This window comes from Callospermophilus lateralis, unplaced genomic scaffold (assembly GCF_048772815.1).
Source record: "Callospermophilus lateralis isolate mCalLat2 unplaced genomic scaffold, mCalLat2.hap1 Scaffold_79, whole genome shotgun sequence".
Taxonomy (NCBI): domain Eukaryota; kingdom Metazoa; phylum Chordata; class Mammalia; order Rodentia; family Sciuridae; genus Callospermophilus; species Callospermophilus lateralis.
Window position 1 is genome coordinate 6,375,606 of NW_027515935.1, and position 12,764 is coordinate 6,388,369.

Below are 12,764 nucleotides of genomic sequence, written 5' to 3' on the forward strand. Positions count from 1 at the left end.
GTTCACCACTGAGCCTCAACCCCAGCCCCACCAAATATATTTTTCAAAGCTAAATTGTTACTGAATTATGACAAGTATACACAAATGATGGCAATGATTTGTATGAGGAGCAAGCATATTCTACCCTTTATGTTCAAAACTAAGCTCAGAGTTTGCAAAACACCATTATTTCTGTTTCTCTGTTCTACATCAGTTTACTGCACCCCTTACTCCTATCTCCTACCTGAAACCTGACCCCTAATACTGATGTCTCACTCCCCACCCTGTATTTTAACATTAAATGAGTTTCAATTTTCATCATTTTAATCTTTCCATTTTCATCCACTGTCAACGCTTCATAGAACACTCAAGTTTTTGTCTTAAATTATAACAAAATTATTTATTAGCTTTTTCTACTGTTCTCCAAACCTGCTTTTCTTAAATCCTTTTAATTATTCTTCAATCAGCATACATTTTCAAAAATACAATTCATACATCTATTTCATTTTTTCAGCTTTTACCTCTTCATAATAATATTGAAATATCACATAGGCTGGAACAGAACACAAACCTTAATTTTTTCTCACCTTGATTATCTTTATTATAGGGATGAGAAAAGTATAGGGAAAGAGACAAAGACAAATACAAAAGAGTGTCACCTTTTACTCACCCTAAATATTTTCCATATACTTATTTCTTTTATATTCAATTACTTTATTCTTAGTATCAGTGCTTTTTCCAATCAAGAATGAAATAGATGATATTTCTAGTATCCAATATACTAAAATTTTAATATCTTTTCCCTGACATTATAGTTAACATGCAGCAGTATTGTGGAGGTACTTCCTGATACCTCTTTCTCTGCTCCTACAGCACCCTCCTTCTTTGCTTTCTTTTGATTGACATTTTAACATGCTATTTTTTTACAGTATACTGTGCTTTATGGTCATTATTCCATAAGCCCATCTAATGAAGTTTTTTTTTTTGTTTTACAAACATTTAAAATGGCATGTTAAGATATACTAAGGAATAAATAAATGAAAAAATATTAAAATATTGCTGTCTTATTTATACTCATGATGAATAGTTTTGAGACTCTAATGAATAGAAGGTATAATGTAGTGTTGGTGACTTAAATTGTTAATATGTAATATATTTCAAGAAAGGTTGAACATTCACAATATATTAATTACAAACATATCCATGTAGTTCATAATGAGTAATATACCTTGGAATCAAAGATGTATAAGATAAAGACATTTCTTCTAAAAGTTCATGCTAAATTGATAATATCACTCTACAAATATATTAGATATGATATATCATGTCAATGTAATAGTTTTGATATTTTTTTTCTATTCTTGAACTCTGTCAGGTTAAAGGAATATTTCTGTGTTAATGGAACTTTATCATATTTGTATAAATATATATTTGTTTATGGATTTCAGCAATTAGGTGAAAAGTTCATCATGTAGTTTTTACTTCTTGAGAAAACTGATACTAATTAAGTAAAAAATAAGGCTGACATTAATGTTGTACATGTGATTTTGTTGAAGCAATTATATTGATTTAAAGTACTCTTTAGCAGTTTGATTATGTTAGTATAATCATAAGCAGTTGAAGGTTTAAAATAAAATATAAGCTCTCACAACATAAATTTGGATTTTATTATATTTGCATAGCATATAATAGTGAGCAAAATGTAAACATTTCTAAATTAAGTTGATGATCGAGATAACATTAATGATTATTTTTTCCATGTTATATGATACACTGCAGAGCTTTATGAAATAGTTTGAAAACTTTACTAGTGATTCATTCTTCACAGTATCACTCTTAGAACTACTATTGAAATGTTGCCAATTCTAGTATAAATAAAATTTATTTTCATTTGAGAATACAAATTAGTTTCAAATAGTTACTTGGGGGAAGAAAAAAAGAAAATTAGAAAATGGTAGACAAACTACCTAGATTCTACCAGGAATCTATGAAAAGGCTTCTATGAAAAGTAAGAGAAGGTTAATTATCTGGGCAACTGATGGAAGAAAAAATGACATGGGCTTAGAATCATAAGCAATTGCTCCATGCCATCATCAAACCTCATCTCTGCTGAGTAGTGACAGGTTTCAAATTTTTATTTCCCTCAATTTGTGCTCATCTTTAGGACACTGGAGAATTTGGCAACATTCCCTCTGTACATCCAACTGTCCCACAATGGTTGCAGTATCTGATCTCAACATGAACTTTGATGCCTCTATGACTTTGCTTAAGCAGTTTCCCCACCTGATGTTTGTTTAATGACATAGGGTGCTTGTTTCCAGTACAGGTTTCTTGACAATAATCCCAGAAATTCTGATCCAATGTGACTTGAATGTACCCAAACATCTGTCTTATAAAAAAAATTATCCCAGATGACTGTGATACTTGTGATCATAGTTGGGGAGTAGAGGAAAAATAGTAGGAAAAAAAAGGCAACCCAAGGATATTACTTTTCAACAGCATGCATAGAAATATTATAACTTTTTTGAAAAGTGATCCAATCAATGGGGGAAGGAGAGTAGGAGAGTACTGCTGGTCAGACACCACAAAGAATTCCAACTCACCCTTGTCACCAGCTCCCTGGTCAATCACAGTGAACCAGATAATACACTGTGAGGCAGTCAGTGCTGGATTAAAGAAATGCATTCCAAATCCACCAACAAAAAAAAGTTGGAGAAATACATGCCTTTTAGAAAGGTGTTAAGCAAAGGACATACAGGTAGAAACAACAAAATGAGGGTAGACTCAAACATATTGGAAAAACTAAATTCTCAGTGAAGCTTTGGATGGCTGAATGAGACTACAGACAATCTTTCCCCTCTATTCCCTCTGTACATCCAACTGTCCCACAAAGGTTGCAGGATCTGATCTCAACATGAACTTTGATACCTCTACGACTTTGCTTAAGCAGTTTCCCCACCTGTAATCCCCTCTTCTCCCTATGACAAGGTACATTTTTCCGTAAGTTTCTTTAAGCTTTAAAGTTTTATGTGGTGGTAGGACTTATTGTTCCTTGTTCTTACATGCACACAATGTATGTGTGTGTGTTTTAATGTTTTAAACACTCAGTTTAAATTAAAAGTTATATGGGATATAGTGAGAACACTTTTTATTTTGATTTGGCATTTAAATCATTTCACCAGATATTTGCTTCTCTCACAAAATTTTCAGGACTTAGAGGCCAGATAATATAGTTCCTAAATTTTCTTCTTTTTAAAATAACTTATTTAGTTGCCAAGAGTCACATAAAATAGTCAACCTTTTTAAAATGGTCTATAATTATCACTGCCTTCTTTTTACACACTTGCTTTACTCTCTGTTTTTACATGTTGTTTAGATTTAGTAGTTTGCCTCTACTGAACCAAAATGTGGCAAAAGCGATGTGATGCAATTTCTCAGAGTAGGTTATAGAAAGTTCAATTTCATGGAGTTCAGGTTGAGGCTCAGTGGTAGAGCGCTTACCCAGTATATGTGAGGCACTGAGTTCGATTCTCAGCACCGCATATAAATAAATAACAAAATAAAGACCCATCAATGTCTAAAAAAATTACAAAAAGGATTAATTTTGATCTTTCACACATTCTCTGTCTCCTGTGTTTGTTTTGATCGCACTGACTGAGAGTTGTAAACTGCCCTAGAAGCTCTCATTTACAGGAAACTGAGAACATCCTGGGAACAACAGCCTCTGAGATTCTAAGTCTCAAGTCCATCATCCTACAAGAAACTGAATCATAATATCACTTATGGAGTGAACTTAATTAAGGTCTAATGAGAGAACATTTAGAGGACTCATTTCACCCATGAATGAATAAATGAGATAATAAATGTTGGTGTTCTATGTGACTGAATTCTGATGCATTTGGTAACATAGCATAATTATCTAATATCCCAAAGTTAACTAACACCACACCTTTAAGGAGAGGTCTCTTTTCTACTTTCTCATAGGCTTCCTCTGCAAAGACTGAGAACCTGCTGACAAACAGCAGTGATGTGCTTGAGAACGCATTTCAAATCTTCCTCTCTTAATGTGTAAATATGATTCCCAGTCTCATGTCCATCTATTTTTGGAAAAAGTGTTACTGGTTTGTTTTTGTAGCATAGCCAGCTCATTTACAGAACATCTGTACTATATTTTTTATTCAAAATGCATTTGAAAATTACCATGACTATTGTTATTACTCATTTAAAATAAAGGAAGGAAGCAGAAGTTAGTGGATACGCATCCCAAAATGTATTTTGGAGAGTCAAAGGGTCCAAACCCAGGTTTGTCCTCTTTAGCTGTGTGGTGCTGGGCTATGAAGAAATGTCTCAAAGCATTGATTTCTTCACTCCTACATCATGGATAGTAATACTAACCTTGAAGTATTATCAAAGGGGATCATATGAGTTAATGGGTACACAAGTATTAGAATAGTTTAACTATTTTATTATTACTTCACCTTGTCTGAGAATATAATTTCATAGCTAGTTTTTTGGCATACAGAGAATCATTTCAGAATATTCTGCCAGGGGCTGGGGCTCAGTGGTAGAGGACATGTGAGGCACTGGGTTCAATCCTCAGCACCACATAATAATAAATAAATAAAATAAAGGTATTGTGTCCATCTACATCTAAAAAATGTTTTAAAAAAGAATATTCTGTCAAAAGGTCATTTATTTTTACTTAAATCCTTCATCACTTTAAAACCACATAGTGGTCAGTCAACCCTTTGCAACTTCTTTCTAGTGTTTACTTAAATATGAATTTTATGGAATTAAACACAATTTTAACAATTATAACTTATTTTAATTCATTAATTTGGTTAATTTCTATCTATACTTTCACTGCAATGTTCTTAAGTGCCGCAGTCTCTGGCTGGGCACAAATCACGAGTCTCCACACAGCTTGTAGATTCAAACAGCAATTCTTTATTCCTGAACTCACACCGGCCGTCTACAAACACGTTCTGGGGGAATCCATGTTCTCTGCCCAAATCCACTCTCCTGTCCAAATCCACTTCTCCCAAATCCTCTCTCTGCCCAAATCCACTCCGCATGGGCTTCTGTCTCCCAAAATATACTGTCTGACCCTAAGCACTCAAGAGGAACTCAGCAGCAGGATACGTCCTATTCTAAAGGGGGAACACCCTAATCTCCTATTATGCTAAACTGCCCTATTCTAAAGGGGGAACACCCTAATCTCCTATTATGCTAAACCGCCCTATTCTAAAGGGGGAACACCCTAAACACGGATCCTGCCCTGGTCCTTGAGCAAGGTCACCTTTCAGAAGTCCTTCCACTAGACAGCATGGGAGTAAGCTGGCAAGGAATTTGTCATACCTACTTGGCTGATGGCTCCCAGCACTTAAGAATTAACATTATTTATAGTTTTCTCATAACCTACAACAAATGATGTTTGCACAAATGGTTCTTAATATAGTAAATAAAATAAATGCATAATTCATGTTGAGCTTGAATTATAGTAAAAAATCTTATAACTTGATTTTTCTGTACATATGAAAATCATATCACATGTTCTATATTAAGTAAAATAAGTTGTAACATAAAAATATCTTCATGCAGACACCTTAAAAATTGATTACCAAACAATTAAATTTCAACTCATGAACTTACACAAATATATGAAATTTCACAAAAATAGCTTTTAGGAAAAGAGTTCATTGATTTTTTTTTTACTTATTTCATAATAAATGAAACCAATCCATGTTATTATTTGAATATCAATAAGAAGAAAATTGTCTCTTATGTAATTTGCATATATTATAAATATGAAATAAATTATAGGACTTCAGTGTCATGGTCACTTACCCTCTTTAACTAAGGGCATTTGTTACATTAACACCAAAATATTTAGATACATTGGCCTTTTGAAATTTTCTGATAATTTGAATGAGGTGAAATTTTGAAGCTTCCCTCTCTTTTAAAATTCTTGAGAATTATTTGGACCTCTGACTATAGCAACACTGATAAATGATTGATTTTTAATTAATTTAAAGTTGTTCTGTCATTGTACCATTTCACTTAACCTGAGAGGTTTTAATAGAAGAGTCAGGTCAAAACATATACTAGTTCAACCTGAAGTTTGGTCTACTTAAACAATTTCATTCTTCATGCAAGAGCAAGTAATGGGTATTTATTTCTCATCCATTCACTATGATACTAATATCTGATCAGTGGGATAGCTTGATCAATGAAGTCAGCTTAAGGAATTGGAATATGAATCATGTTTACTTTAAAAGTTCATTTGCAAAAAATAAAGACTCAAAATTACCTATTTTTATGGAATCTCTAATTATCATGTGATGATATTTTGGCATGTTTATTTTGTCCTAGAAGACTTCTTTGATGGGTCTAATATCCATTCAATCGTCTTTGAACAGATACTGAATTCCTCAAAATGGAATTGATGGTCAGTCTGTTTTAGGAATATTAATTTGGCATCACTCTCATATTGTGTGTGTGTGTGTGTGTGTGTGTGTGTGTGAGAGAGAGAGAGAGAGAGAGAGAGAGAGAGAGAGAGAGAGGGAGAGAGAGAGAGAGAGAGGAGTATATATAACCCACGTAACTCTCATGAATAAGCATGGCTATACAACTGTTGGTACCCAGTCCACAAAATCTACTTTGGTAAAGAGTCCAGGGCTCTAATCTTAGGTTTGTCATCATTAGCTGTGTGACACAGTGCTATAAACAATTTGAATTCCTTTACTCCTATACTGTAGATAGTAATACCTTGCAGGTTTATTGAGGAAATTGATTTCTTGGACACATGAAATACATATGTACAGATGTATCTTATATACCTAAGTTCAAGTACTGACTATTAGGGCTAAGAAACTACTTGTTATTCATAAACTAGGATTTCCTTACTCGCATTTTGCTAAAATCCACAGCTTACAATTTGGGAGAGCATGTGCACTAATTATAGAGATAAGTAACCAAATATGGTTCTATAAATTTAGGAAATCTAATTTTTCAGTGACTGAAGACTTTTATTTTCACACAAGGGTTTATACTTTCTTCCCTGTTTCAAGCAGTTGAAGCTAAAGGCTCTAAAAGGAGGCCCTGGACATTATTTTTATGTCTATTCTCACACCATTACCATGGTTTTGTAGCTACTGGGAGAAAGAAAACTTTTATAGTATGGTAAAGATTACCAATGGATTATCCACAAACATTTAGCTTGAAGTAAGGCAGGGGTCTATCACTCCTACTTCAAAGTGATTTTAGCAAGACTCACAATGGTTTTGTACTAAATAGTTTAGGAAAATAATTTTCATAAATTAATTGTCCTCAAAATTCTATAGAAATTAATCATTGAACGTTATCAAGAGGAAAGAATTAACCTATGCAAGTACAGCAGATACAGAACAGAAAGGAAGAAAGATGTCCACCACAAGCGAGACTACAGCAAACAGTGTACAGAGAATGCAGGTGGAGGGTCCACCAAGACTAGCTGACTGGTATTCAACTCTACAATAGCACATTCGCTCAAGTAGTTCACTTCATACTCTTGTGTCTGAGTCTAGCTGAGCAAGAAGGTCCAATCTGAACAAAAATGACAAGAAAAAGACATTGTGGTAGCACAGCCTGTAATTTACCTTGGCAAGAGTTTTTGAGTTTTCGTAGGGTACAGTGGACATAGCAGATAGGAACTGGCATGGAGAAATTATACTGTTATCAAGAATTATACTGTTATCAAGAAGGCTGCTTGACAATCAAGAGGAAATTAAGAAAGTTTAAGGTTTACCATTGTGTGGTGGTATCTGATTCCTATGCAAATGTCTCCAAAAGCTCCCAACATTAAAGGATCAAATCACACAAGAAGATAATTGGCCTTCAAACATTTACCTTTACTATCAGTGCAACTCAATGCTAAAAGTGGTGGGACAGATAAGAGGAATTCATGCATTTTTATTTCCTTCACTCCCAACCCAAGAGACCTGAATGTCTATATCCTTATCCCCACATTCTCAAATATACAAATTATGGTTTCTTTGGAATCTTCAGTGATTTATTTCCATTTTACCAAAAAACAACCTTGACATGGAAAGTAAAAAATAACATTTTCATGTTTCTCACAATTCCATGAGTTAATATTAGTTTCACAAGGCAATGGGGAGTACACTGTGGTACTCATCTAGCAAGTAGAATTCATCTAGAAAGTAGATTGGATGAGGGGTTTCAAGACTGACATAACCATCAACTGACATGTAGTGTTGGAAGGCTGAACTGAGCCCCAGTTGTAATCTGAGCATCAACAGGCGATCTCTCTTTTATGGCAGCCTCAGAATAGCTAGACTTTCCACATGACAGGTTAAAATTTTAAGAGTTAAGTATTGAAACAAACAAGGCAGTAGTTATTTAGCAATCAAGAGTTACCTGAAAGTCGTGAAATTGGCTAACGATATTCTAAAAACATGGGGTAAGGTATCTGACTGTTTATGTTGAGCCACAGTTGTTACAGATAAAAAAATTGTTCCACATTTATGCCCCCACCGAGTTGAGACTGATCAAAACCCCTCCACAGAACTATTCATAGCTTCTCTCTGATCTGAAAGGTGAAATTAGCTGCAGAAGTGTTATAAATTTGCACCAGATGCACAAAACAAATGAGAAAACGAAATGAAAGATACTTAGGGATTTTCCAAAAGTTTTAGGAAATCATAAGCAGAAGAACTAGGGGAATGCATTTCTGTTGAAAACAACCAAGTAAAAAGAGTCAAATGTCACATTTCCACTCTAATTGATTACTTAAAGAAATTTTTATCACATTCTCTATTATACTGTTAAACCATAAGAACTACAATTAAGCTCAGTTGACAGGATTCTATTTTGGACCAAGCAGAAATGAACACAAGGAACAATTAAAAACAATTCTAGGGATTCTCTGCAGCTCTTTGCAGAATCTCACTTAAAAGTGTATTCCACAGTTACATTTATTAAAAATATATTCTAGTTACAGGAAAGAGACAGGGAGATGATTTTTTAAATGCTTTTCTTGATTTCAAAAAATATTTTAGAGTGAGTAATTTTATTTGATTATTATTTCTTCTTGACCAGCCTATGAAACTCTTAGGATCATGCATGGCAGAAAAGTTGTCACTCTGGTGACTTTTTGAGAGTACAGAGTGAAAACGATGAGACCTCACAATGAAATGCTTTTCTAGGTATTCATGCGATACTGCAAACAGGGCTCATTGGCAGCTGTCACAATACCTCTGGACTTATGCTAGGAGGAAAAGGAACAGGTTTCTGAGTTTCCCCGGGAGACCACTCAGCTGTTATTGCAAAAATGAAAAACATCTCAGCAGGGACTCATTTAAAAGTGTTAAATCCAAAGAACTGTGGTATAACATTGATTCTGTCCATGCCATACTTACTAACTTTACTCGCAATTATGGAGAAATTATACTGTGCAGTGCTTTCTCTGTCTAGTAATTCATTAGTGACGATGGTTCCTTCTGTTCCATCTATTGTAAAGTAGCTGTCCCCATCACTCTTCCAATTTATGAAGTACCTGCATGTGAAAAGAGTAAATGCAAATGTGCAATGATTACACATTAATCATAATGGCAGTTAGGCTAACTTGACACAGTTCCTTATTTTTCTCCCTGTAGCTATTACCCACCTTGCAATAAAGAAGAATGTAAATGACAGCTTCTTTATTGCAAAGTCAGTATGCTCAAGGGGAAACTGGAAATAATGAAAGATTTAGTACTCCTGCTGTTCATATTATTTTAGGGTCTTGACACCTTGAAAGCTCAGCAGAGACTGAAATTCTAAAGCTGACCATGGGTTTCCTTAACCTGCTGAATACTAAACTTTTTTGAGCAGTAAAAAAAAAAATCCTTAACAGTGGCTGTGAAAGGGCTTTGGATGAGGGAGACTTCTGCAAATAATAACAAAAATCTATGCCAGAACTGAGGTAGAATCTTGATTTTAACACAGACAGGGGAAAAAATCACATTATGGAAAATGAAGGAAAAACTTTGACAATTTGGTGATTGTACAAAAATATTTGTCTTTATACAAACATAAAAGAGCCATTGCTGTTTTATTATACTATATGTCAGGACAACTTTCAAAAAGAAGTGGTGACCTTTGCTAATGATATCTTTTTTATCGTTTTTATTGTCTGACATATTTGGTAATAAATGTTGCTGACTTATGTGAAGCAATAGGAGTAGAACATCCAAGAAAATGAATAACAAAACAGAAATTTCATTCACTTAAGTCATTAGGAAATGGTGAACACATGAACTGTATGTTATCAATTATAATAACAAGAGTTAGCATTTTTAAAGCTTGCCACATTTCTCTCGATGTTGATAAATATTATCATTAATTCATACAGTAGCTCTAAAAATATATTATCAATCTCCCCACTTATGAAATTATAGAAATGAAACCATAGAAACAAGAAAGAATTTGTCCAAGTTTCCATAGATTCAATGTTTTATGCTGATATTTGAACAAGTCAGTAATGATCCCCATATGATCATCACTCTGTATTATTACCAAATTGACAAGGGATATTATAAGGAAGAGCTCTGCTAATCATATGGTGTGATGCACAGAACATTTACAAACATTATGTTTCTGGCAGGGGAACAAAAGATAGGTTCATAACAGTGGCTGAGAGCAGGTGACATTATTGCAGCTGGCCCATTGAAATACCCATGCCACAAAAAGTGATCCTGTGTTCATCATGAAAATTCAGTTAAGGGAAGTGTATCTCCAAAGAGCAGGTTATTATTCTGGCAAGCTTGTTATTATTCTGATAAGTTTGTAGTTCTCATGTCACTGCAGTCAGAGATCAAAACTTGTTTGCCTTTACAAATGAGTAATTTTAAAAAAATTACTTGTCAATATTTGTTAGTAATTGATTTTCGCACCTGAAGTTACTGAATGTAATGGAACAGGGTATAAACCGTGCAATTAATCTTTTTATATCATGGCTGTTGATTTGAGGTGTGAGAATGCATTGAAACCATGTGATTTCAATATAATAGCTTATCTTTTAGGAATGCTCTCAAAAATATAAATGAAGTTAAGTTACATTTAAAAGTCAGGAAGCATGAGGATATAATAAGTCTATTTCTCTCTGTAGCATGTTCATTTTTGAACAAGAAAGAATTGTCTCACAATAGTCCTTGTAAGCACTTCTATTCAACTAAATATATGCCTAATTGAAGAAGAAAATTGTGACTGAATGTGTTTATCAGCTAGCATTTTGAAAAGAATTTTCAATGCATACTATGTTCAATCATGCAACTCATTATATTTGCTGAGTGTACATCATGCAGTAGACACCTTGCTAGAGCTAAAACATGAAAAATAAGTAAAATAAACAAGAATTGGGGTTACACATATCAACACATGATCTTAATTACTGATAGAGGGATAGGGAGGACCATAGGAGAGCCAAGAAAAGGCAACAAGTGTAAAATCAAATGGTTCAGGCAAGACATCCTGTGCCTGATGTTTGGTGGCAATAAAAGGATATGGAGAAATGATCTTGAAAAAGAGACTGAAAAACCCAAAGTGAAAGGGAAAAGATGGTATTTTAGAGAGCAATGCAACCACACTATCAGACCTGTGAAAGTAGTATAGAGAATTATACATTGTTAGTAATTGCTACAGAAAATACTTGAGAGGAACAATAATGAGAAGATGAGTGATTTAGGTCAAAGAAGACCTTAGACATACTATTAAGGAGGTAGGCCACATGCTAAGGGAGAACAACACTGCTGAGCAGGGTCACAGGGGCTTACATTTAACCCCTAGAAAAGTAACTTGGTGGATGTATTTGAAGAGGATGAGACTGTGAGCATTTCTGGATCTCCAAAATCTTGACAAAAGACGGAGAGTAAGCAGGGTTGTAAAGAGACTTGATTCAACAGGCTTTGAGGAGTGATGAGGAAAACTAGGGACACTTGCAGCCCAAAGAAGACACAAGATACATTAGCTGACTTTAAATTGGTAGAAATGGACACGTGCAGGGGTGACAGAATTCCTTGTTATGTTTTGAGGAAATAGGTAGGACTGAAGAAGAGAACATATATAAACACAGATTTCAGATACTTAAAGCAAATATGTTTATATTAGAACTGTAAACATTTATAAGGGGTTTCCTCAGGAAATAGTACACACTGTGGGCGATTTTGGAACTGCTCCAGTAAGTTCCCACTTTGCTAAAATGTACTTCACCTTCCATAAACTTTATTGAGATATAATTTATATGCTAAAAATTTCACCCTTTTCATCCGTAAAATTCATTCATTTTAGGTATCATGAATGTTGTGCAAGAATGTGGTAGTTTTTAGAAAATATTTTAAATTTATTAACTCTATGTGTGTATGTTGTTATGTGTTTAATTTTCTGGAAATTTCATTTTTATGGATAAAAATTGTGATGGGGTCAAGGAATAAAATAATTTTGTCCCTGAGGAGTTTTTAATGATAAAAGACATTCTCTTGCCTCCTGTTTAAAAGTCATTTGTTCTTGTGTATGTAGACCTTGGTGCATGATTTATATTAGGTACTCTCCAACATGACAGACAAGAACTTCTACTTTATGTTATTTTTAAATTTAAATTCATCATACATTTCTAAGAACATTTTAGAATACCTCTCCAATATATTACTTGATAATACTTTCCACATTCATTTTTAACTTCATGTACACACATGTATTAATGTTTTAACAGACATATTTGAGAGTACCTTACAGGTTTTATATCCCCT

General features: G+C 33.9%; 1 protein-coding gene across 1 annotated transcript in view; it reads right to left on the reverse strand.

The window, feature by feature from the left end:
- Positions 1-12,764, reverse strand: part of LOC143640953 (cadherin-12-like) — an 80,020-nt gene that overhangs the window by 19,162 nt on the left and 48,094 nt on the right. Inside the window, exon 4 of the mRNA XM_077108454.1 lies at positions 9,399-9,535. Coding sequence (XP_076964569.1) covers positions 9,399-9,535 — 137 coding nt within the window. The remainder of the gene's footprint in view (positions 1-9,398; positions 9,536-12,764) is intronic.